Source organism: Entamoeba histolytica, genomic scaffold (genome assembly GCF_000208925.1).
Source record: "Entamoeba histolytica HM-1:IMSS scf_1104750516361 genomic scaffold, whole genome shotgun sequence".
In the NCBI taxonomy this organism is placed as follows: Eukaryota; Evosea; order Mastigamoebida; family Endamoebidae; genus Entamoeba; species Entamoeba histolytica.
In genome coordinates, this window is record NW_001914942.1 from 33,324 (window position 1) to 58,118 (window position 24,795).

General features: G+C 26.1%; 17 protein-coding genes across 17 annotated transcripts, besides 2 other annotated features; 8 read left to right on the forward strand and 9 right to left on the reverse strand.

The window, feature by feature from the left end:
- Window positions 1-501: 501 nt before the first annotated feature.
- Window positions 502-852, forward strand: EHI_006040 (uncharacterized protein; the record flags this gene model as incomplete). The annotated part of the gene is made up of 1 exon (XM_648335.1): window positions 502-852. The coding sequence occupies one exon, from the start codon at window positions 502-504 to the stop codon at window positions 850-852; it is 351 nt and encodes a 116-aa protein (XP_653427.1).
- A 261-nt stretch (window positions 853-1,113) lies between these two features.
- Window positions 1,114-2,066, forward strand: EHI_006050 (protein phosphatase, putative; the record flags this gene model as incomplete). Its single annotated transcript, XM_648336.2, has 1 exon — window positions 1,114-2,066. The coding sequence occupies one exon, from the start codon at window positions 1,114-1,116 to the stop codon at window positions 2,026-2,028; it is 915 nt and encodes a 304-aa protein (XP_653428.1). The 3' UTR covers window positions 2,029-2,066.
- Window positions 2,067-2,178: 112 nt separating this feature from the next.
- EHI_006060 (WD domain containing protein) lies at window positions 2,179-3,305 on the forward strand (the record flags this gene model as incomplete). The annotated part of the gene is made up of 1 exon (XM_648337.2): window positions 2,179-3,305. The coding sequence occupies one exon, from the start codon at window positions 2,179-2,181 to the stop codon at window positions 3,268-3,270; it is 1,092 nt and encodes a 363-aa protein (XP_653429.1). The 3' UTR covers window positions 3,271-3,305.
- Window positions 3,306-3,406: 101 nt separating this feature from the next.
- On the forward strand, window positions 3,407-4,111 carry EHI_006070 (uncharacterized protein; the record flags this gene model as incomplete). The annotated part of the gene is made up of 1 exon (XM_648338.2): window positions 3,407-4,111. One exon carries the CDS (start codon window positions 3,407-3,409, stop codon window positions 4,076-4,078), a length of 672 nt encoding a protein of 223 aa, XP_653430.1. The 3' UTR covers window positions 4,079-4,111.
- A 213-nt stretch (window positions 4,112-4,324) lies between these two features.
- Window positions 4,325-5,539, forward strand: EHI_006080 (aspartate aminotransferase, putative; the record flags this gene model as incomplete). The annotated part of the gene is made up of 1 exon (XM_648339.1): window positions 4,325-5,539. One exon carries the CDS (start codon window positions 4,325-4,327, stop codon window positions 5,537-5,539), a length of 1,215 nt encoding a protein of 404 aa, XP_653431.1.
- Window positions 5,540-5,644: 105 nt separating this feature from the next.
- Window positions 5,645-7,578, reverse strand: EHI_006090 (uncharacterized protein; the record flags this gene model as incomplete). The annotated part of the gene is made up of 2 exons (XM_648340.1): window positions 5,645-7,311; window positions 7,392-7,578. 2 exons carry the CDS (start codon window positions 7,576-7,578, stop codon window positions 5,645-5,647), a joined length of 1,854 nt encoding a protein of 617 aa, XP_653432.1.
- Window positions 7,579-8,443: 865 nt separating this feature from the next.
- On the reverse strand, window positions 8,444-9,230 carry EHI_006100 (prenyl cysteine carboxyl methyltransferase, putative; the record flags this gene model as incomplete). Its single annotated transcript, XM_648341.1, has 2 exons — window positions 8,444-8,684; window positions 8,731-9,230. The coding sequence occupies 2 exons, from the start codon at window positions 9,228-9,230 to the stop codon at window positions 8,444-8,446; spliced, it is 741 nt and encodes a 246-aa protein (XP_653433.1).
- A 348-nt stretch (window positions 9,231-9,578) lies between these two features.
- On the reverse strand, window positions 9,579-10,664 carry EHI_006110 (uncharacterized protein; the record flags this gene model as incomplete). Its single annotated transcript, XM_648342.2, has 1 exon — window positions 9,579-10,664. The coding sequence occupies one exon, from the start codon at window positions 10,662-10,664 to the stop codon at window positions 9,579-9,581; it is 1,086 nt and encodes a 361-aa protein (XP_653434.2).
- A 355-nt stretch (window positions 10,665-11,019) lies between these two features.
- EHI_006120 (uncharacterized protein) lies at window positions 11,020-11,448 on the reverse strand (the record flags this gene model as incomplete). Its single annotated transcript, XM_648343.1, has 1 exon — window positions 11,020-11,448. One exon carries the CDS (start codon window positions 11,446-11,448, stop codon window positions 11,020-11,022), a length of 429 nt encoding a protein of 142 aa, XP_653435.1.
- Window positions 11,449-11,978: 530 nt separating this feature from the next.
- EHI_006130 (phosphatidylinositol 3-kinase, putative) lies at window positions 11,979-15,122 on the forward strand (the record flags this gene model as incomplete). The annotated part of the gene is made up of 1 exon (XM_648344.1): window positions 11,979-15,122. The coding sequence occupies one exon, from the start codon at window positions 11,979-11,981 to the stop codon at window positions 15,120-15,122; it is 3,144 nt and encodes a 1,047-aa protein (XP_653436.1).
- A 720-nt stretch (window positions 15,123-15,842) lies between these two features.
- On the forward strand, window positions 15,843-17,258 carry EHI_006140 (Rho guanine nucleotide exchange factor, putative; the record flags this gene model as incomplete). The annotated part of the gene is made up of 1 exon (XM_648345.1): window positions 15,843-17,258. The coding sequence occupies one exon, from the start codon at window positions 15,843-15,845 to the stop codon at window positions 17,256-17,258; it is 1,416 nt and encodes a 471-aa protein (XP_653437.1).
- Window positions 17,259-17,749: 491 nt separating this feature from the next.
- Window positions 17,750-18,297: a repeat region.
- A 232-nt stretch (window positions 18,298-18,529) lies between these two features.
- Window positions 18,530-19,789, reverse strand: EHI_006150 (uncharacterized protein; the record flags this gene model as incomplete). Its single annotated transcript, XM_648346.1, has 2 exons — window positions 18,530-19,264; window positions 19,409-19,789. The coding sequence occupies 2 exons, from the start codon at window positions 19,787-19,789 to the stop codon at window positions 18,530-18,532; spliced, it is 1,116 nt and encodes a 371-aa protein (XP_653438.1).
- Window positions 19,790-19,925: 136 nt separating this feature from the next.
- Window positions 19,926-20,452, reverse strand: EHI_006160 (Signal recognition particle 19 kDa protein, putative; the record flags this gene model as incomplete). Its single annotated transcript, XM_648347.1, has 3 exons — window positions 19,926-20,020; window positions 20,078-20,171; window positions 20,273-20,452. The coding sequence occupies 3 exons, from the start codon at window positions 20,450-20,452 to the stop codon at window positions 19,926-19,928; spliced, it is 369 nt and encodes a 122-aa protein (XP_653439.1).
- Window positions 20,453-20,683: 231 nt separating this feature from the next.
- On the reverse strand, window positions 20,684-21,449 carry EHI_006170 (eukaryotic translation initiation factor 6, putative; the record flags this gene model as incomplete). Its single annotated transcript, XM_648348.2, has 1 exon — window positions 20,684-21,449. One exon carries the CDS (start codon window positions 21,447-21,449, stop codon window positions 20,730-20,732), a length of 720 nt encoding a protein of 239 aa, XP_653440.1. The 3' UTR covers window positions 20,684-20,729.
- A 244-nt stretch (window positions 21,450-21,693) lies between these two features.
- On the reverse strand, window positions 21,694-22,011 carry EHI_006180 (uncharacterized protein; the record flags this gene model as incomplete). Its single annotated transcript, XM_001913706.1, has 1 exon — window positions 21,694-22,011. One exon carries the CDS (start codon window positions 22,009-22,011, stop codon window positions 21,694-21,696), a length of 318 nt encoding a protein of 105 aa, XP_001913741.1.
- A 686-nt stretch (window positions 22,012-22,697) lies between these two features.
- EHI_006190 (protein farnesyltransferase beta subunit, putative) lies at window positions 22,698-23,825 on the forward strand (the record flags this gene model as incomplete). Its single annotated transcript, XM_648349.1, has 1 exon — window positions 22,698-23,825. One exon carries the CDS (start codon window positions 22,698-22,700, stop codon window positions 23,823-23,825), a length of 1,128 nt encoding a protein of 375 aa, XP_653441.1.
- An 18-nt stretch (window positions 23,826-23,843) lies between these two features.
- Window positions 23,844-23,964: a repeat region.
- Window positions 23,965-24,190: 226 nt separating this feature from the next.
- On the reverse strand, window positions 24,191-24,790 carry EHI_006200 (3-phosphoinositide-dependent protein kinase 1, putative; the record flags this gene model as incomplete). Its single annotated transcript, XM_001913707.1, has 1 exon — window positions 24,191-24,790. The coding sequence occupies one exon, from the start codon at window positions 24,788-24,790 to the stop codon at window positions 24,191-24,193; it is 600 nt and encodes a 199-aa protein (XP_001913742.1).
- Between the last annotated feature and the right edge of the window lie 5 nt (window positions 24,791-24,795).

A 24,795-nucleotide genomic window follows, 5' to 3' on the forward strand; every position in this document is an offset into this window, starting at 1 on the left:
AATTATTTTAAGAAATTTTATATAAGAAATTTTTTCAAAACAAAGAAAAGTTGCTGAATTTCACTGAAGTTTTCATAATTATTATAAAGAAAAAGAGTGTATTTAATTTACCGTCATATTCAAATTGTTTCATTTTAGTAATAACTTTAATCCAAACCAAAAGTGTCTTGTCAGTAGGACAACATTCTATGTTAGGGGATAAATATATTCCTATAAAAAAGAAGCAAAAGGTCTTTGAAGGGAGTTTAAAAAATAATAGAGAGAAAAAGAAAAGTTATATTAATTAAAGGTACTTTGAAAAAGTTTATATTAGATTAAAAAATTCTATTGAACAAATTACTTGAATTTCTTTTGAAAAATAAAAGAAGAAAACAAAGAAAGAAGAAAATCGAATTCTGATTTTTTCTTTGGATACCATTTTTGGTCACTATTTTACTTCCAGTTAATATAACCCTGTGAATATAAAAGAACTTTTTATATTCAAATTTTATTATTAAACTTATGTACTCTTCAAACTATCTCTCTGTCTTTAAACCAAGCGATATTAGAAGTTATAAAATTATTGATTCTAAAATTAATGAACCAACTGTTATCTTAAGTTCTCCTCCTCCTTTAGAAGTTGTTAAAGAAAAATCAGCAAAACCAATTACAACTGTTATCAAAGAACGTAAAACCAAAAAATATTGGTCAACTGAACAAAAGAAACTTGCAGTTGAAAAAGCTAAGATATTAGGATTATCTAAAGCAACAAAATATCTTCAAGTTACTTATCCAGGAATTTATAGTGATTTATCTCCAAGTACATTACAATATTGGATTCATAAAAATAATCCTCAAATTTTATCAATCTGATGTATCCATTCTTTGTATCACTCTATTAAATAGATTTCTTTTTATTACTTTTCTTTTTTCTTAGAAATAAAAATCTTCATTTTAATGAAAAGACAATATTTTTTTTCTCTTATTTTTGAAAACTTCGTTTTTATTATTAATTACCCTTTCTTGCTTTTTCTTTTATGATTTACTCATTACTAAAAAATCAGGAAACTTCCCTATTGATTCGAGTAACCATCTTTAACTTTCCAAAAAGAAAAACTAAAAAATCATTACGAGATGGACTACCAGAAGTGTTTAGAAGTTGTTAAAGGAGGTAATATTCTTCCTGAAAATGATTTTAAAAGACTATGTAATGCTGTTAAATCTATTCTAATTGAAGAGTCTAATGTACAACCAATTCAATCTCCTGTTGTTGTTTGTGGTGATATTCATGGACAATTCTTTGACTTAATGAAATTATTTTCTATTGGAGGTTCATTACCAGAAAATTCATATATTTTTTTAGGTGATTATGTTGATAGAGGAAGTTATTCAATTGAAGTATTTACTTTATTAATGTTATATAAAGTAATGTATCCAACTAGAATCTCCTTAATGAGAGGTAATCACGAAAGTAGACAAGTCACTCAAGTTTATGGTTTTTATGAAGAATGTATTAAAAAATATGGAACTGCCAATTCGTATAGATGGTGTATGGAAGTATTTGATTATTTAAATATTGCTGCTCTTATTGATGGTAAAATTTTTTGTGTTCATGGTGGTCTTTCACCTGAAATAAGAAGTATAGATCATATTAGAGTTATTGTAAAAAGAAATCAAGAAATTCCACATGAAGGTGCATTTTGTGATTTAATGTGGTCAGACCCAGATGAAAGTGTTGAAGGAATGGTCCCATCAACAAGAGGTGCTGGATATGTTTTTGGTGCAAAACCAGTTAATGAATTTGTTCAAGTTAATAATATTGATTTAATTGCTCGTGCTCATCAAGTGGTACAAGAAGGTTACAAATATCATTTTGATAATAAATTGGTTACTGTATGGTCTGCACCAAATTATTGTGGTAGATGTGGTAATATTGCTTGTATTATGAGAGTAGGAACTGATTTGAAACAAGACTTTACTATTTTTGATGCTGTTCCTGAATCAGAAAAACCAATTCCACCAAGAATAACACCAGCTTTCTTTGTGTAAAGGGATGAAATGATCACATAATCCAAATTAATACTTTTAAAAACAAAAAACCTTAAAATATTATTTTTAAGATTTTTTTTGATTTTTGAAAAATTGATAAGATTGGATTTAGGGTTGAAACTCTTTTGAGATTTTTTTATTTCATTTCTTATGACCATTGAATTAAAGGAGGAAATTATCATTCCTGATGATATTGTTTGTCCTTCTCGTGTGTTAGATATTAAATTTAGTCCAACTAATGATGTTGTTGCTGTCGGAGATATGCATGGTCTTATTAGATTATATAACTATGGTAATATTCAAGAACCAAATGAAATATTTACTCTTAAAGCTCATGAAGATTCAACAAGAGATGTTTGTTTTAATGACAATGGAAATCTTTTGTTTTCTACTTCTGCTGATGGTTCAATTACTATTACAGATTTAAATAATCAAAAAATTCTTGCAAAGAATGATAAAGCCCATAAACATGGTATCTATTCATTAGATGTAAAAGGAAATATTTTTGTTACAGGTGATGAAAGTGGCAGAATTAAAGTATGGGATATGAGACAACAAAAATGTGTTGTTGTTTTCAATGAACATCATGATTATATTTCTCAATTAACCATTTGTGATAATACTATTTTTGCTGCAGGAGGTGATGGATGTATGTCAACATGGAATATTAATTCAAAAAAAGTTATTGGAATAAGTGATAATATGAATGAAGATTTATTATCTCTTTCTATAACAAAAAAAGATGACACACTTGTATGTGGTGGTCAAAGTGGAAAATTATTTGTATGGGAATGGGATAATTGGGAATATCCAAAAAATGCTCTTAAAGGACATCCAGAGAGTATTGAGAGTATTATTGCAGTCAATAAAAATACTATTATTACTGGTAGTTCTGATGGTATTATTCGTGTAGTTCAAATAAATCCACACAAATTACTAGGTTGTGTTGGTCAACATGATTTTCCAATTGAACGTTTAGCTTTGTCAAGAGACAAAAATATATTAGCATCATCTTCTCATAGTAGACACATCAAATTTTGGGATGTTGGATATTTATATAATGACCAAGATGATGAAGAAAGTGATGATAGTAAACAAAAAACAATGGTAATAGAAAAACCCGAAGCAGACATTGTTACTCCTTTCCAAGAAGAAAAAGTTCAAAATGCATATAACAAAAAGAAGAAAACTAAAGGTCCACAACAAAGAAATGAAACTAATCCATTCTACAAAGATATGTGAAGGATTAACTATTTCGATTGAATTTTTGTGATGTATAACATTTTACATTTTTTTTCTCTAATTAAAAAAAAATCTAAAACATAAAAACCTATTATCATTTAGAACTGAGAAATAAATCTACATATATTAATTAAAGATGTCTGAAGAGAAGAAAGTTGAAGTTAAAACATTTACACGACAACAAAGACCTAAAGTAGATTCTCCACAAGATGAAAAAATCCATATTGGAGCTAATTCCTATATCTCAAGAATTATATTTATTATAAGAGATAGTCTTGAAACTAAAAACAAGCCATCAGTTACTATTAGAGGACTTGGAAGAGGAGCAAATACTGCATTAAGAGCAACCCAAATAATTCAAAGAGTATTACCATGCCATGTTATTGTTAAGAGTGAATTATTCAGTTCTCAAGATAAATTTGTCTGTGACCAAGATAAGAAAGAAATTTCTATCCCAAGACTTATGAGCTGTGTTGAAATTACTTTTTCATTAGTCCCTCCAAAAGATACTAATGTCCCAGGATATATGGCACCACTTACTGAAGAACAATTAGAAATATTTAAGAATAGACCAAAGAGAAGATTTAATAGAAGACCAGGATACGTTAATAGAAACAACAGAAATAGAAGAGAAAGAGGAAAGAAAGAAAACACTAAATCAGAAGAAAAGAAAGAAGTTGCTAAATCAGAGGAAAAAAAGGAACAACCAAAAGAAGAAAGAGAAAGGGGTAGTTCTAAAAATGATCTTAGAAATAGGGCTAGACCAAAGGGGTATGGTGGTAGGTATTACAAACACTATGAAAAGTAACTTGGGTTAATCAGTTATTTTAATTAGTTTTTAAATATAGTTTTTTTTAATTCAATAACTCTAAAACATTGTGTCATCATGACGTATGCATATCTTATTTCTTAAATTAAACAGTGAATTAATGCTATATAAAACATAAATAATAATAATAAAAAATTGATGAAGAAAGTGAAAAGTATTTTGGAAAGTGAATTGATTAATGAAATGAACTATATAAATTAAGTGAATGTTAATAAAAGAATATTTATGTTTTCTAAGTATATTGAACAAGAGTGTTTAGGTGGAACAATGATTAGGAGAATGTCTAATTTGGCTCATTCATTAAAAGCTCAAAAAGGTAATGAGAAAGTAATTGATTTAACATTAGGTAATCCTCAACTTCCACCACCTAATGCATATATCAATGCACTCAAAACTATTGCGTCAACAGAAGAGCCATTATGTCATGGATATTCTTCTACTAATGGAGATTTTGAAGCAAGGGAAGCTATTGCATGTATTATAGATCAATTTGAGGAAGTTCAAGTTACATCAGAAGATATTATTATGACATCTGGATGTGCTGGTGCATGTAATGTATTTCTAAAAACAATATTAGACCCAGGAGATGAAGTTATAATTTTTTCACCTTATTTTGTAGAATATATTTTTTATATTCAAAATTATGGAGGAATTGCCATTGAAGTTCCAACAAGGTTTGAAGATAAATGGCAAATTAACAAACAATTATTAGAACAAAAATTAAGTAATAAGACTCGTTGTGTAATATTTAATTCTCCTAATAATCCAACTGGAATATCTTATACTCAAGAAAGTATTGATTGTATATTAAACATAATTAGAGAATATTCAATAAAAATTAATAGACCAATTTGGGTATTAAATGATGCTGTTTATTGTAGAGTAGTAGAACCAAATATTCATATTCATTCAATATTTCATTATAAATATTCTGCTATTGCATACTCTCTTTCTAAAGATGTTTCTATTCCTGGAGAAAGAATTGGGTGTCTTGCAGTTAATCCAAACATACCAAATCATAACCAAATTGTTAATGCCTTAGCAACAACAAATGAAATACTTGGCTTTGTTCATACAAATAAACTTCAAATGAGGATTATTCCATTAATTAAATATGCAACAGTTGATATAAATTTGTATAACAAATCAAGACAATTAATGTGTCAATGTTTAGATGATTTAAAAATTCAATACATTCGTCCAGAAGGTACATTTTTTATCTTTCCAAAAGTTGAAGCTTCTTTAGATGAATGGGAGTTTTGTAAAACTTTTGCAGAAAATGGAATAGTAACAGTTCCAGGAAGTGGATTTGGGTGTAAAGGGTTTTATAGAATTTCAGTATGTCAAACACCAGAATATATTCAATCAATAATTCCAAAATTTAAAGAAGCATTTAATAAAACAGTAAATCAATTATATAAAAAAAGAACAATAACATAATTAATAATTGAATTTAAAAAAAAGTAATAAATATTTAAATTAAAAATGAAAGATTAATATTTTTTTCATAAAATAAAAATACAATTGAAATACATTTAATAAAATTTAATAATCAATTCTTACTTTCTTCTCTATTAAAGCATAAAACTGTGCTGTTATAGGATAATCACTTTTTAAGAAACTTAAAATTAACATCATTTCATCAGCTGAATTACATTGAAAAAGTTCTTCTAATTCAGTAAGAACTGTCATATTTATTCCTTCAGTTTTGATAATTGAAAGAACAATTCGAGCTTTTTGTTGATAATATTCAAGGAATTTACATATTTCAATAAAACTAAGAGAGAGTTGATTTGAATAATAATAATATAAAAGTCTTGTTGAAATATTTTCAGTTGTTGGACTTCTTTGTAATAATCTTAAACTTCTATCAGGAGGAATTGCAGAAATTGGAAATTGACATTGAAGTGCTTTAGCCGCAATTGATATTTGTGCTGTTGCACGATAACAAAAATGTTCAAACATTGAAGAACTTTTTGATATTGCTACTTGCATAGTTTGACAATTAATAACACAATAAGGTAATGGAATATCATAAAGAGAACGTTGTTCTAATTCAGTTAAAAAGATTGCTTTAACAAACCAATTTCTTCTTGGTACAAAGAAAGGGAAACAAGTAAATGGATTATTTGAAGTTGTTGTAAATTGAGGAGGATTTAATGAATAAAATAATGAATGAAAGAAATTTTTTGTTTTATCTGATTGAGCTAAAACAATAGTAAAATAAGTTTCTAAATGAGCAGTTAAAACCATTGAAATAAATTGAGAAGAAAAAGGATATTCATTTTTCTTTTCTTTTCTAAAGAGTGGTTTTTTTGTGATATTTATGATTTGTTGGTCAGGGTCATAAATAGGTTCAATAGGTTTATAAATACAATTTACTGCAACATCAAAACTTTCAGAAATGTTTCTAATCATATCATTAATATAATCAATTGATAATTTTTTAGCATTTTCTGGTTTATAATTTTGAATTGAAATATTTCTAAAAATTATTAATGTAGCATTAAAAATCATCATATTAATTGAGTCAGTTAATAATTCTAATAATTGTTTATAAATTGATAATCCTTTAATATTTTCAAATTTTTGCATTGTTTGTAAACAGAATTGTTGTCTTTCATAAACTTTTTTTCTATTTTCATTATCTAATTCTTCTGGTGTTTTAATTTTTTCTTCTTCATTAATGATTTGTGTTTCTATTGGAGAAGAACTTGAAATATCAGATAAAATTGTTTCATAGTCTGTTGCTAAAGACAAATTATTAAATGAAGAATTCTGATATTGAGATGTTTCTGAAGGTTGTAAAGAAACTGATTCTTCAATTACTTCTTTATGAGGAATAGGCAATTGAATAGTAATACAAACTAAATAAAAAGGAGAAGGTGATTGATTTGAAATACGAAGAATTGGAAGATAAATTAAATGAAGAACTGTTGCCGAGTTTTTTTCATAATTAAGAACAAAAGTATAAGTAATAGGAGAATGAGTTTGTATTAATTGTCCAATTTCACTTTTAAGAGCTTTAGAAAAGACATTAAATCGATTAATAGTAAAACTTTGATTTTGAGATATTTTCATGAAGTCTTTATATTGAAATATTGTTTCTTTATTTAAAGAAAATTGAAAGTTAATTTGTGATTGTTCTGATAAATCAATGATATGAATTTGTTTTAAATATTTACTTTTAATAACATCATCATTATTATTACCTTATTATGAATTAGTTTAAATTATTTATTCCTTTGTTTTGTTTTTTTTTATTAATAAAATAATAATAACAATAACAAACTAATTTTTATTTTACTATTCCCTAATGTCCCTGGTGTCATTTCTAATAACATTCTTAATGATGCCCATATAATTCCCCAATGTTCATATATATCTTTTGCATTACTAGAAAGTAATTGTTTAATTACTTTCATATAGTCATCATATGTTTGCTTAGTAGAATAGTCTGAAATAAAAGAACTTTGCATTTTCTTTTCAATAAATAAATATTAATTTAAGTTTTATTTAAAAAATTTATATTTTTTATTATATTACACTGATAATTAATAAAATTGGTTATTTGTTTAAAAATACAGTTACTTTAAATTTTTACTGAAAAACATATTTTTTTTTTCTTTGATTTTCTTATTTTTTTTTTTACCTTGTTATATCTTCTTTTTTATCACTTCTCCTCTCTTCTTTATTGCCTTTCTCATCTTCTTTCCATTCCTTAATACTTTTACTCTATTCTATTTTTCTAAATTCACTCTATTTTTTTTTATTAATTAATTAAAATATGAATAATAAATTACTCTTTTTTTATTTATCTCTTGGTTGTTTTACTTCTTTATTTCTTTTTTTTTATTCACTATCAGTACTTATTAAATCTCTTTTCAGTTAGAATTTAATAAATATTGATATTATCAATTGATTTAATCAATTTGATTTCATTAGTACATTAACTACTTAAAGAATATTTCCATTAAGTATTTTTTAGATATTTTGAATATTTCATAGTTCACCCTCATTATGCAGAGTCATTAAATTAATACTATAACGTATTGTTATATTACAATACAAAAAACTGTATTGTAATTTTGGATTATATAATTATTTATAATTTAAATTCTTATTGTACGGATTCATTTAAAAAGATAATTGAATTAATAAATGTATAAAAAAATAGCTATGCAGTTAAACATTCTCTAGACTTTAAAGGAATAAAAATGTTTAAATAGAAGTTTATTGTCAAATAATAACATATCACATAGTAATATTTAGTTCATAAGTAAATTATCCAAATATTTGTACTGTTTTAAGAATGAACCAAAAAGATAAGAATCAATGAAATTATTAATCATCCAAAGTTTTAAGATCAGGAGGATTAACAGAATTTATAAAAGGAATTCCAATAAATGTGTGACTCATATATTGAGAATATTGTTTACCAAATTGTTGATAAAGAGTAGCTTCTTCATAAGGAATTCTGTCAGCAAAGAAAGACCATGAAGCCCAAGCATAAAGGACAATACAAATTGGGTTAATTAAAACGAATTGAGTGAAGATTGACCAATAAAACCAACCGAAGTAAGAACTATATTGTCAAAATAATAAAAAATAATCACAAATTAAAAACAAACGGATGACGTAAATATTTATAAATGAAATCATCAACCAATTTATGACTGTCTCTTGAAGAAGTTTCGATAACATGATTAAAATTACTTGCTGCATAAAACATAGCAACACTTCTAATAACTTGACCAATAACACAAATGATTAAAGCAGGAATATATATATATGGACATGTCTTTAAATTTGGGAAGAAGAAATATTCAATCCAATATTCAGTCACAGCAAAAATTAATGCTAACAAAAACTCATTGGAATGAGTTAATAAAAACGAAGAAAAACTAACAGATTCTGGATGACAAACGGCAACATATGAGAACTCAAGAATATGAAATACTAAAAACAAAATCCCGAAGATACAAAAATTAATAAATCCAACTCCACTATATATTAAACCAATAAATAGTCCAATAAATAATCCAATAATTACTCCTGTTATTACCATTACATCAATCCTTTTTTCAAATTCAGTTGGACTGTGTGGTCCAATAGGTAAATAGTTTTTCATTAAATCTAATATTCTTCATTTTTAGTTTTTATAATTTATTTTTAAGAATATTCATAAACTTGAAGAAAGAAAAAGATATATTTTTGATAAATAGGAGATTTATAATCTTAAAAAGACTTTTTTTTTAGATTAAAACAAAATTAGATCTTTCTTTGAGGTTTTGTAAAATTTATATTAAGATATAATAACTGCTACATTCTAATTTTCATGGTTATAGTATTTCGAGATACTATGTCTATTCTTTATTTCACCATATAACTAATATGTAATACACCATTTTTATTATGTTGAACTGTTCATACATTTAGAAATTTTTAGAAAAATATGTAAAAAAAACATAAAATTAAGCTAATCTTGTTTTATTTTTTGTTTGAGACGTTGATTTTGAAGAATAAAAATATCTTTTAATGTCATAGTCATAACAAATACTAATGGACCTAAAATACATCCAGTAATACCAAATACATACACTCCAAATACTACACTCAAACCAACAAAATAAGGAATAATATCTGGAATAAATGAGTAGAACCAACCATCAATAATAAAATACGTTACTGCATGAACACTAATAAACCATATCATTCCTGTAGTATTTCCTTGGAAAAATAATACTAAACCAGCAGGGAGCCAAACAATCATATTTGAAAAAGCTGGTAAAATTGCTAACAAAGCACAAATTATACTACAAACCATTTTATAAGGTAAATGAGCCAAAGAAAAAGTAACAAAAGTTAATGTAAATTTAAAGATGAATAATAAGGAATTCATTAAAATCAAACGTAAGGAAGTAGATGCAACTCCATTTCTTATTATTTGAACTACCTCAACATCAAAAGGAATTAGTTGAGAAATACCATTTAGAATAGTATTTTGATATATTAAGAAATATAATAAGCTGTAAATAAATATAAAAAATGCAAATATATTGTCTGTAACTGAAGAAGCTAAATTGATCAAAAAATATGGTTGGACTTGACTACTTAATAATTTTAATCCTTGTAATACTGCAGGTTTAATTGTTTTTAAAGACAAATAATTCATAAGACCAAGTTTATCCATGTATTCTAATATTATTTGTCCACTATAACTTTCTTCAACTCTAGAAATAAGTAAATTAACAGAATCTTCAGACAAATTAGTAACAAGTTTTGTTATAGTATTAATTAATTGGTGAAATTCTATTATTGATTGTTTAATTACTACAGTTGATAATAAACTTACTAGAGACAATAATATAGTTATTATCATAAATGAAGCTAATGTTCTTCTATTAACAAATAAGAAAATTGTTATAACAAGTAATGGTATTAATGTAAAAAGATTTGGTGATGATGAAATAACTAATTGGATTAATGGAGTTATTCCAATAACAAAATAAAATAAATATGAATACCAATTTGATGGATAAATAAATTTATCAATATATTCCATTAATTTAACCAATAAATTAAATGGATAACTTAATACAATAGCACAAAAAATAGCCCAAAAACTTTTTTATTAATATTACTCCACAAAACTAAAAAAAATGAAGCAAACAATGCTTGTCCATACAAAGTAATCATTGTATAGTCTAAGTATAACAAATATATCATAGAAAAAACTATTAATAAACAAGTAAAATATTTCATTGATTGAATTGTTATATCATTGAATGATTCATTCATCTTATTATTTATAATATTTATTCTATTCTAAGTTCTTTTTATTTTTTTTTTTAATTCTTTGTTATTTTTTTTTATTTGGACAGTCATTAAAACACCTGATAAATATCACAGGTAAATTATTACATCACCACACATTTATTCTTTTGTTTTTTATCACTAAAACATTGTTCTGGTTCTTTTGACTTAAGACTTTTAGCAACTGCTGAAATAAAGAGTTCGTCAACACCATCACCTGTTAATGAAGATACAAAACAAACTTTTGCAAAACGGTATTGAAGTTTAAAACGGTCGATGTTTGGTGCTTTTTGTTTATGAAATGACTCTTCAAGATCAGTTTTAGTGATGACAAGATAACGATTAGATTGAGGTGGGGTATCTAAAGATTCAATCATTTCAAAAATTTTATCAGTTATCTCTTTATGTGAATCGTCATGAAGAACAAAAGCAATGTCAAAGTCTTTACTTTTTGGTTTGAAATTGTTGTCATATAAAATATCACAAACTTGAAGTTCTACAACATGTCCTTCTATTTGAATTGTTCTATACATCTATATTATTAAATTTTAATTTTTTAATAAGTCTCCACAAGTATGACAAACGACATTTATTGATTCATCAATGGGATTGTATTCTTTGTTATCAAATTCTCCTTTAATATATCTATTTACTAATGACGTTCTTCCTACTCCTCTTCCACCAACCACAGCAATATTAACTTTAAACCTTGTTCAATGAATGTTTTGAATTAATAATTTTTTCAATAATAACAAACCTATTCATAGCTTATTGTAATTAGTTATATTTATGTTTTTAGTTCTACAACTTTTTTCTAAGGAAGAGTTAACAACTTTCAAATTCTTACTTTCTATTGAAATTGTTCATTAAGAAAAGTATTAAACATATGTTATTTGTACCATTTTTATATTTTTACCTTTTTAATAATTATCAAAAACATAAAAATAAAACTTTGTTATTAAAAAAACATAATTCTCCTAAGAAAAACTTTTATTTAAGGCATTTAAAAAAGAAGAAAAAGAAAAAAATATGTTTCAAGATCTAAAATTTAAGTAGATTTGAGATGAAAAAGTCTGTTCATTCATCAGTAGTTAATTCACAATCACAAGGGTCTATTGTTCATGTGTTTATTCGACATGAAGGAGAAATACATTCATTTACATATTCATCTACCGTATCACCACTTGATATTATAGACAGTATTAAAAGTACACTTCATTTGACTGGAGTTTATAGTGTTGTTGTTCCAAACATTCCATTTAAGATAGTTGATTCTATGGAAGGTTCAGAAGTGAAAGAGACAGGGTTTTATAAGTCATGTACTGAATATGGAATTATCCCAGCCTTTGAACTAATTGAGAGAAGTCAAGCAGAAAAATATGAGAGTGTTGGAATATTGGCAAAATTGATGAATCAATTAAAAGAGAATTATCAAATTATTGGACAAACATATGTTGATGTACTAAATACTGATGCAGAAGAAATATTTGTGTTTAGAAGATCACTTGCAAGAACACGTGTATTATCAAGTAAAATAGAAGCTAAATACGATTCTAATTTAAAAGAAGAAAATGAGTTTGCTTATACATTAAGTGAACCTAATATTCCTGACACTATTAAAAGTATTGATGTTGAAATTATTGGAGAAGATTATAAAACTACAGCTATTTTCTCAATTACACCACAAGTATTTGTTTATAGGATTATTGACAGTGCTTTTAATGAATTAAAGAAAGCAGGAGAAGGTGTAGTTAATGGAAAGGAACCATCAGAATATATCTTAAAAGTAGTTGGATGGGATGAATATATTGTACCACAACGTGTTAATGGAAAGAATTGGTTATTGAGTGATTATGATTATATAAGAAGATGTGCATTACATGGAGAAGCAGTTCATTTAGAATTAGTTAAAAAAAGTAGGTTATTTTCATGTAAAATTAATGATGAAGAAAGAAAAGTCTTAAATTATCTTGACTCCTTTTTTGCATCAGAATTATGGGAAGCATTTGATGATGAAAAAAGAGTTTCACAAAGGCTTTGTACAGACCAATTAAGTGCACAAGTTGTTTCTGTAGAGAATTTATGTTCTTATATCAAAACAAAAAAAGGAGATGAAGAAGAACAACAAATGATTACTGATTTTCTTTGTTATTTTAAAGTAGAGTTGTATTATGGAGAAAAGTCATTATGTCCAGCATTATATTCAACAGTTTTTGAAGTTAAAAATGGACTAGCTTCTCCTAAATGGAAATTTACTTTTATTCAATTAATTGCTACACTCCCAGCTGAAACAAAAATGATTTATTCAGTGTATATGACTAATTCCATAGTTAATACCCAAATAGAAAAGATTGGTGAAAATGATAAATGTCTTGGAACAGTGAATACAAAAATTGTTAATTATACAAATGATTTATTAAATGGTGAACAACAATATTATTTATGGGCAAGTGAACCAAATCCAATTGCTATGTGTTGTAATGCAGTAAGTTCAAAGATGAAAGTTGTTGTTGAATTTCCATCATTAACTAAACCAATTCGAATGGATACATATATTACTAAGAAAAAAGAAATGCAAGTAGAATTAGAACAAGAATCAGAAAAAAAGATGACTGTTGAAGAATTAGATGCATTTAAAAAAATAGTTGATGCTGATGCTATGGCAGTATTTACTCAAGAAGAATTAAAATGTTTATGGGAAAGAAGATATTCATTATTAAAGACAAATCCACATGCCCTTGCTCGTTTATTGAATTCTGTAAACTATTGCCAACCAACAGAAGTACATGAATTACATAGGTTATTAAGCAAATGGCCATTATTAGATCCTCGAGAAGCTATTGAATTGCTAGATTTTAGATACCCAGATCCTCAAATAAGAGGTTTTGCTTTACGGTGTATTGATACTATGACTGATGACCAATTAGTAATGTATTTACCTCAACTAGTTCAAGCATTAAAATTTGAGTTACATCACCATTCTACATTAGCCTCATTTTTATTGGAAAGGTCATTAAAGAATAGAAGAAGAATTGGTCATAATTTGTTTTGGTTTTTAAAAGCAGAAATTCATGATGCTAGAGTTACTGGAAGATATGGTGTCTTGATGGAAGCATTCTTAAATGGATGTGGAAGATATAAAAATGAATTAGAGAAAGAAGTTACATTCCAAAATCAATTAGTTGTTATTGCCAATGAAGTAAAACGACTTGGAACAAAAGATGAACAGAAAGCTCATTTAAAGAGTTCACTAGCAAAATTAGAATATCCTGATGAAATGTCTTTACCATTAGATGCACGATTTAGAATAAAAAAACCAATTCCAAATACTGGAAATGTATTTAGTAGTAAAAAGAAACCATTGATGTTAGTATTGGAAAATGCAGATCCATTAGGAGAACCAATTATGGTTATTCAAAAAGTTGGGGATGATTTAAGACAAGATATCTTAACTTTACAAATGATTAGATTAATGAATACCATTTGGAAAAATAATGGTCTTGATTTATGCATGTTACCATATCTTTGTATTGCTACAGGAAATGAAATAGGAATGTTAGAACTTGTTAAAAATTCAGAAACGTATGGAGCAATTATGGCTATGGATAAAAGTAAGTTTAGTGTTATTAAAGATACTGCAGTGACTACTTGGCTTAAGGAACAATGTGCCAGACCAGAAAGTCAAGTAACATTCCAAGAAGCAGTAGAAAACTTTACTTATTCATGTGCAGGATATTGTGTAGCAACATATATTTTAGGTATTGGAGATAGACATAGTGACAATGTAATGATTAGTCGAGATGGTAAATTCTTCCATATTGACTTTGGACATTTTCTTGGTAATTTTAAATCAAAATTTGGAGTTAAAAGAGAAAGAACACCATTTAAATTTACTCAACATTTTGCTAATGTTCTTGGAGGTAAAGGGTCTCCACAATTTGTGAAATTTGAAGAAATTTGTATGAATGCTTTTGTCATTATAAGAAAACATGGTCCATTGTTTATTTATTTATTTAGACTAATGCTTGCTACAGGTATTCCTGAATTACAAAGTGCTAAAGATATTGAATATATGAGAAATATGTTCATGTTTGATAAAAATGATGATGAGGCTAAAGAGGCATTTAGACAACTCATTTATAAATGTCTTGATGCTTGGTCTCAAACTGTTAATGATTTGATTCATGATTTCGTACATTATAAATGAGTTACGTTCACTCCAATAAAAAAATCATTTAGTTTTATTCTTTTTTTTATTTTATAACTTCAATATTATTATAGTAGATAAAATTAAATAACATGATATTATTGATACATTAAATTGTTTTTGAAAAGTATAATTGACCAACTGTTTAATTTTGTATAAAATAATTATCCACAATTTTGTATTCTTTTAAATTATGTATATTTGACTTTTAAGTTATAATACAAGTTCATAGTAAATAAAGATAATTGTATTAAATAAACTTACTGATTATCTTACCATTATCCTTATCAAAATTGATACTATAATAGTATCAAAAAAAACCATTCTTTTCGGTAGTAAAACATTTATTTAAAAGTGCTAATAAATCAAAAATTAAATCTAAAAATTTTTTCTTTTATTATAATGTACTTTAAAATTTTTAAGGTAAAAATTTTCATTTCATCTATAATACTTTTTTTAGGTTGAAAAAGTTTGATATTTTTTAAAACTTTTTCTTTCAATAACTTCTGGTTATTAGATTAAAATATTTATGACTATTTTAACTCCTTGAGTTAAATATAAACGAATTTTATAACATGACATAAGGAGAAAAAATTACATTGAAGGAAAAAAAACTCCTTATTCGAAAAATGAATTTTCATTGAACAGTTCTTCTTTAAAAGATAAAAATTCAATAGAATAGGAAAATTGATTCTCAAAAAGAACTATGAAGTCACACTTATGTTAAGTGTAAACTGTTTAGATGCATATACTTCAATGCCAAATCTTCCAACCACATTTCCAAAAACAACAAGAAATTCTACATCACCTCAAATGTCTTTAGCTAAATCAGGTCAATTACTTCATACTAATAAAGCATTTAGAATTCCTTATAGATTAATAGTTAAGAGTCATGAAAATAGAAATAAAAGTGATGACTCTTCTCAAATATTTATTACACCAAGAAGAAGTTCAACACATACATCAAATGTAGAAATTACTCAACTTACATTACAATTAAGAAAGCTAAATGCACTTCAAAGTAGAATTGATCATAAAGATGTAGATATTAAAATATTGATTTTATTTCAATCAATTATTAGAGGGTATTTAACAAGAAGAGTCTTTGGTATAAAACTAATGACTAAAAGAAAAGCGGCATTAATGGAATTCTTAACTACTGAAGAAAGTTATAGTAATAGAATGAATGAAGTATGTAAAAAGATTTACAAACCATTATTAACTTTAAGTAAAAATAATCGTTTATTAGTTGAAAAAGCATTTTCAGTATATCAAGAAATTAGTGTAAATTCACAATTATTTTGTAATATAATGAATGATGCAATGAAAAATTATACAGTATTTAAGAATGTTTCTTGTCATCTTCTAGAATGTGTTAAATATTTAAGTCCTTATATGATCTATGTTAGTGATAGTGAAAATTCAATAAAAGCAGAGAAAGAATTAGAAAAATTATCAATTACTACTCAAGTTTTATCTATTGTCAATGAAGGTAAATTACAAAATAGAAGATTAAGTGGATTACTACAAGAACCTTCAATGAGAGTTATGCAATATCCAATGCTTATAAAAGAGGCATTAAAATATACTCACCCAAAACACCCTGATTATTCTACATTAAAAGAAGCATATAAAATATATTATTTCTTTACTACTTTAATTAATTCAAGATGTAAACAAAAAGATTTATTAAATGAATGGGGAAATCTAACTGGTCAACCAGAAATTAATATAAAAGGAAGGTATTGTCTTGGAGTCTTTGATTTAATTCCAAATGGAATTGTAAGAAGAAAGTCATATAAAAAGATGCTTGTTTGTAATGATATTATATTTATTGTTGTAGATAATTGTAAAAAAAGTTTCATTGACTTAACTGAACCTCAAACATCATTTACTATTGAACAGTCTTTAAATATTAATAATACAACAATAGTTCAATTAAAATATCCAGACATTCTTGAAATTACTACAAATTCTGAACTTATTTCAAAAAAATTCATGAAAATAGAAGAACGTGATGAAGCAATGAAACAAATTGAAGCTTCTGTATCTGATAAATTTTTTGATCTAACTAACACTAAACAATGGATAACTCTTTTTACTCGTATAAATAAAAAATTTGGAAATCAATTATAATTTAAATTCTATTATCACTTAAAGTAGTAAATATCCAATTATTTTTATTGAGTCTTATTGAAATTAAATAAAAGTACAATTAGTCAAAAACTTGAACAATAACAATATACAAAAATAAACATTCTATTTATTGTCTAAGACTTTAATTTGAAAATATTTCTCTTCAAACTAATTTTGAAAAAAAATTAATCAAGTTAAGTAAATAAAGTGAAATATTCAAAAACCTTTAAAAATACTTTATGACTCATAGAAATAAAATTGAATTAAAAAAATGAAAACAAAAGAATTTATTTTCACTAACACTTTATATTTTCCCTTTTTCTTTGTAAATTTCTTTACTCTTCATTAATTAAATGACAAATTATATTTAAAATAGTTGTTTTAAGTCTAAAATATACTTCATAATATTACTATTTCAAAACTACCAGATAGTATTAAGTTGGTTTTATCATATAGAGTTGAGTTAATCTTCAAAAAAGATATAAATTAAAATAAAAATTAGTTAATTAAGTATTAATAGAATTTTCATCTATTCTTCCTAGCTCAGGGGAGACTAATCCCATCCCTGAGCTTATTATTAAAAAAGAGTAATCTCTTTGTTTAACCTATCATTTAGGTTTTTCTTGCAAAATGAGGAAACCACTTCTTTGCTTTATTTTTCCTATTAAGGTTTTTTCAAACTTCTTCTGCTTATTTCTTCTTTTTAAGCCTTTGTTTGTTTTCTACCTTAATTTTAAGGAATTTCATTTTTCTTATTTTATGAATGGAAGAAGGAATCATTTTATTACTACTATATTACTTTGACTAATCTTCTTTTTAGTCTTACTTTGACTAATCTTCTTTTAGTCACCACACTTCAGTAGATTCTTATATTACATCCATGTAATATTCTACTGTATTCTCTTGCTGCACCCTTTGCAGCATTCCCTAATACATTCCTAATTCAAAGGCACCGTCATAACCAGATAATAACTGGGAGAGTCGAAGAATGAATTTGTACTAGGGTTTATGTGTGGTGTTTCAGACGTGCCACCTTCGATCTTAAAAAGATATAAATTAATATAAATTAAAAAATAATCTCATTTATAAACAATAAATTAATTGTTCAATAAAGAATAATAACTTATTTGCTTTACATAACATTTATTTTAATAACATTTTTATGAAAAAAATGTAATTGAATTAAAATACAATTATGGCTAGATTTCTTCATATCAAAACCTATTTGTAATATTTTTATGTTATTCTTTGCATAGACATTGAAGAACTAACTAACTTTCTTTATGGAGTCGATTATTATTTTCTTCATTTCCAATAATTGTCTTTGTTTTTGTCTGTTCATCGTCCCAATCAATAAAATAGTCTTCTGGATGATAATTTCTCATCACAATATCTATATATTCTTGTCCAAAGTAATTATGCATCTTTCGAGAAATTGGACACACTTGTTCTAATGTTGCCCATTTAATTTTTTCCCCTGTTTGTTTGTGATACAATTTTCCTTGGGCAATAGCCCATGCAACTGCTGTTAATCTATGACTTTCAATATCTTTTCTAATACTTTCATTAATAGACCTGAAAAATCCTTCGAATGCAGGATTAAGGAAGTGGAAATGAGAAGAATTATAATACATATAAGCGTTGTGCCAATGTTCTGGAGTATTAAGAGAGCCATCTCTTCCTCTTTGTTGAATAAAATCCATTAGCATTTCTTCAATTTCATGACCAATTCCAAGTCCTGGGTGAATTTGACCAGGGAGGACCATACATCCTTTCTTAGGTTGAATTCTATAGTCTTGGAGTCTCAACCAATCAATGACTGTTAAATCCAAATCATGTCCACCCAATTTTTTTTTCATAAACCTAGTTCCTTCTTCAAAAGCTTCTTTCATGTAGTCTGGAGTTGATATTTTTTTTGCATTAGACACATTAAATTTACTATTTACACGAAGGAACAATTGACAAATTAAATTATGAGAATCTTTTTTTTCGTTAAAAACATACATCTGGAATATGAGTATAAAACGAAACTTTTTTCTTTTATTTCAAAGAAAATCTTAAATAATTTCATTATTTTTTTTTTTCTTAGAGAAAGAAATATTGAAGTTAATAAAACCTTTCAATACAAAAAGAAAAAAGAATAAACAAACTTTATGTACATAATAATCAGATGTGTCAAAATCAAAAATTAAGTCGTTGAGATTTTTACTTTGAAGAATTTGTTCAATACTATATCCTGCATTTGATCCATTTTTGACTTTGTATTTCATTATTTTATTAATCAACTCATTGTGGTCAAAATAATTTAAGAACTTATTAGAATTCTTGGGAATATTACTAAGACCTAAAATATCTTCATCATCAAAGATAATAATATTATTGTCTATAGAGTCAGCACGTAACATTGTCCCAAATAATAAATTTGATATTTTTTGACATATTTCAGAGAAGAAATTTTGAATTAAAGCCCATAAAAAACATCCATCCCCTTTTTGTTTTTCACTGAAAAGGAAATCTTCTTCAGAATTCATAAGTTGTTTGAATATTTTTTAAGTTTTTAGTTTCTTTTTTGTCAATCACTCTGTTTTTTCTTTTTTTTTTTTTTGTTAAATTCTAAAAAAAATCTTTTAAAGAAATTAATCAACTAATACGAAAATGAGAATTTTATTATTTCTTTCCAACTTTCTTTGCTGGTTGAGCTTTTGCAGCCTCTTCTCTTGCATTTTTCACAGATTCTGCAACTGCTCTAATTAAAGTAATTCCTAAAAATTAAATTAATACTCTAATTCTCTAATATGAATAAATTCATCACCACAAACGATTTTTAAATGATGTAATGTTAACTCCATTTTCATCTTTTAATTGAATACGAACTCTTCCCATAACCCATTGTTGTCGTGAATATCTTTGTTTCTATTATTAAGTATTATATTTTTCTAATTAACTAGAGTGAAATGAAAAGACAGATAACGGTAGAAATACTCTGTCGAAAAGAAAAAAATATAAATCCAAACTTCTAGAACAAAATTAACCTTTAATGTTTCACATGCTTTTTTCAGATCAAACACATTTGGCTGTTTAACTGAAACTTCCTTAGAAACTTTTCTTCCTTGAGCTATAGTTAACTCACTATCAATATAAGCTGGATAAATAACAATCCATCTTGAGGTGTCAACTTTTTGTTGTGTTGCCATTTGCTGTAATAAATATGAAGTAATTTTTATTAGTTCAGTAAATTAAAAAAATTGATAAAGAAAAGAGACTTAAAATGAGCTTTGTTCAGTCTAATCAAGAATCAGTATGTAAATTGAAAAATAAAAACAAGATTTATCTATTATCATTCTCCAACGTAGTTAAAAAGAGTTGATAATTATTAAACAAAGAAAAAACAAAATTTCATCATTAAAAAAGTAAAATAAAAATAGTCTCACAAAAATTCAATTAGAAGAACACTAGTAGTAACTAAATTAACTATTTCATTAATTCCATTACTGAAGCAAATTGGACATCTGTTTCATTACGTAATTTGTAAATACCTTCAACAATTGACAACTCAGTAGCTGTGGTATCCATACCAACAAAACCACACCAATCATTAACAATCATACCAGAACCAAGTAAATCACTTCCACGATTAACTGTTCCAGCAACTAAAGGTACTTGAAGAATTGTACCAATTTCTTCTTGTTCTTGTTGAGTAGTATTTGGTGCAAGCATTGCACCTTTATTAGTGATAACAGAATAAGTCCCAACAAGAGGATTTCCTCCAACGGTATGTCTAAATACTTCAACTCCAAGAACATCAGCAATAATTTCTTCTGTTTCTCGATCAATTTCTGGGTGAACAAGAGCAACATAATCGTTGCATGCAATACAATTTCCTAATGCAGACATTCTTTCTTCAACTCGTTGAACAACAACATCATCTGGTAATGAATTTCTAAGATGTAATAATTCTTGGTCATTACATGTATTTGGTAATAATAATCCTTTTCTATTACCAACAGCTAATCTTCCAATAATTCTCAATCCACCTATGGTTGCTTCTACACAAGGAATTTTTGGTGAGACTTCTTGTTCAATAATTTTGTAACTTGATGAACCTCCTGGAGCAGTAATACAATATTTATTTGTGAGTTTAGTAAATACTCCAATATCAGTACTATTTTCATATTCAGCTCTTAATGCCATTTGATCTTTTTTAACTGAAAACTTTTTAGTCCTTTTTTTCGTTACGATAGATTCCTTTATGAACCCTTCAGGGTTTTTTTTCTTTTTTAATTTTACTTTTAATTCATACTTTGAGGCTTGTCTTTGAGTCTTGTCTCCTATTTGTCGAGAAATAACCTCTCAAGAGAAAAAGCATTGACAAGTAATTAGTTATTGACGTGAGAAAAAAAAGATACGACATAATTTAAAAACAAATGATTTAAAATTAATATTGTTTAATTGTAGACTGAGAAGGATTTAAAAGTGAATCTAAATACCACTCTTTACAAACAAACAAAGCAACAAAAACTAAAATAATATTTTGTATGCAATTATGAATAGAAGAAATGAAGAATACATTATTTGAATGAACAAGACATTTTCTACAATGAGTTGTTTCAAACGAACAGACTAAGTCACTTTTAATATATTGGCATTTTTTAGATAATTTCCCTTCTAATTCAAAACATCCACAATTTGGATTTATAAGGTCCAAACAACAAGTATTTTCTTTTTCTATTTCAAAAATACTTTTATTATCCATTTTAATGAAAATGTCTACTTCATTTTTTCCTAAATTCAACGTAGTTAAAGTCCCAATTAAAGAGAAAACTGATAGAAATACAAAAAATAGTCCCCATACTTTTGTTATTGAATATTGATAATTTAAAAGAAGAAGTATTAGTAAAGAAAATACTCCAACAAATAATATTAATAAATCTACTACTAATGATAAGAAAAATGATATTCTTCTATAATAGAATAATGGTTGTTCATTGAAAAAGATTAAAGATTCATAACCATTAATACTTTGTAATATAAATCCATAAATAATAATGTCAAGAACCTATAATCAATTATTATTCATAAATAAAAAAAAACATAATAAAATGACAAACAACTACAAATAGTATTTTTATCATCCACTGTTTTATTCCTAAATTGAAAATGTTAATCATTACTTCTTACAATTTGTTTTTTAGTTTTTAGTTTAAAATAATGAGTGGAAATAAAAGTTGATAGTTTAAATCCTTTTCTTTTTTATTGTTTAGAATGTAAAAAGAATAATAACGATTGAAGGTATAAAGTAATATATTAAAGTATATAACTTAACGTAAGGGGATGTGAACAATACCTAAAAACCTAATCTTCTTTTTTACATTTTTTAATTAACTTTATTCAATTAAATGTCCTAAATTCAAAAAATGAACTTAAAAATATAAATCATAAATGGAAATTGAAGAAGTAGAAGTAGAAACTGTTACTTCTATAGATCAGTATGAATGCCAAAATACTGTTGAAAAAGAAAAGGCATATACAAGATATATTATAAGACATAATTTTTTGACTTATTCATTTAATCCAGAGATACATATTAAATGGTTAACTTTATCTATTCATAAACCCCTTCCATCAGGGTTTATGTCATTAGACTCATCAACTCCATGGATATTATATTGGACTCTTAATCCATTAAGGCTATTTGGATATAATGTAGATAAATATTTGAATGAATATACTGAGGCTTTAAGATTAATAACACTTCCAGATGGTGTAATACGAGGGTCACAACAAAGTATTCCAATTGTTGCAGGTTGTTATTCTGGAGTATGTACAATGATAGATATTGGAACAGTGAATGCTTACCAATTAATCAATAGACAAAACACATATAATTTTCTTATATCTAAAAAGTTTCCTGATGGTTCTTTTGAAATGAATTGTGACTCTGGAGATATTGATACAAGGGCTTGTTATTGTGCAATATCTACTGCGTATGTATTAAATATTCTTGACGATAATTTAAAACAAGGGGTTGCTGAATGGTTATTAAAATGTCAAACGTATGAGGGAGGGTTTTCTGGATGTCCAGGAGGTGAAGCACATGGAGGATATTCATACTGTGCTGTTGCTGCATTAGCTTTATTAGGTAGAATAGATGAAATAGATATTAACAAATTATTAAGATGGTTAATCCAAAGACAAAAACCAATTGAAGGTGGGTTTGATGGAAGAATTAACAAATTAGTTGATGCTTGTTATACATTTTGGCAAGCATCTATTTTTGGTATTCTGAAAAAGTATTCTAAAACATTCCAAGCATCTCCTGTTTTCCCAAACGTTGATAAACTTCTTGATTACATTATTTTAGCTTCTCAAAATAAAGACGGTGGATATAGAGATAAGCCTTCTAAAAAACCTGATTTGTACCATACTAACTACGCTTTATCTGGAATTTCTTCAATATTACATGCTTCTGACCATCAAATGAAAAATACAATTCGTCCAATTGAACCTGCTATGGGGGTTGACCAATTTTATTTTGATAAAGCTTGTGAGTATTTCCGTTCGCTCTAATCTATTTTTTTTTATTTAAAAGAATCATCTTGTTAAATTCTTTTATTCAATTCAATACATCTCAGATATTCAATACATTTATACCTGATGAATATCTTCCATCTATTTATCATCCCTCTTACTATTTCTATGATAACACTATACTTCAAACTAAAAGGAAGAATAAGAAAGAAAATTTTTCCAAACCAAATAATGAATAAAGAAAGAATCAAAGAAAGTAGATAATAAAAATAAACATTATAAAAATCAAATGAAATTTTATCTTTTTTCTACTAAATTTAATGAATTATTTTTTTTTAGGAAAGAATAATAAATATCAAAAGAAATACTGAATGAGTATTTTCATTATTAATATGAAGTTAATTTTATTTCCATTTATGACAAGTAGCATCAAATGCATTAATCCATACTTGAGGTTCTCCAAGACAATCTTCTAATTGATAATCTCTGCCAGGTACTCTAATAATAAATTGTGATCCACTTTTAATGAAATAAGAAGTATCTTTAGTAAGAGGAATTTCACCTTTAATATTAGGAGTTTTAGAAACACAATAAAAGAGACGAGGAAGGTCAGTATAAATTAAGTCACGTTTAGTATTACTAATTCCTTTACGTTTATATACTGTACGATATAAAATAACTTTTTCACCTTCTTTTAATAATCCGGGATATATAAAATCTTCAATTTTAGGAATAGCCATTCCTGCTTCAAATGGTGGTGGTGTTTGTTGAAGAAGAGAGTCAAATTGAATACCTGTAAAGAAAGGATGAGATAATAATTCATCTGTTGATTTTACACCAATTCTATTATTCATATCAAGTACCATTAATTTTTGACAAAGATCTTTTGCATTAACTGGCATATTATGAGGATAAGATGGTGCACATGCATTAATAGCATCAAATGTTAATTTATCACTCTTTCCTCTAAATGGAAATTCTCCAGTAAGGAATTGGAATAACATACATC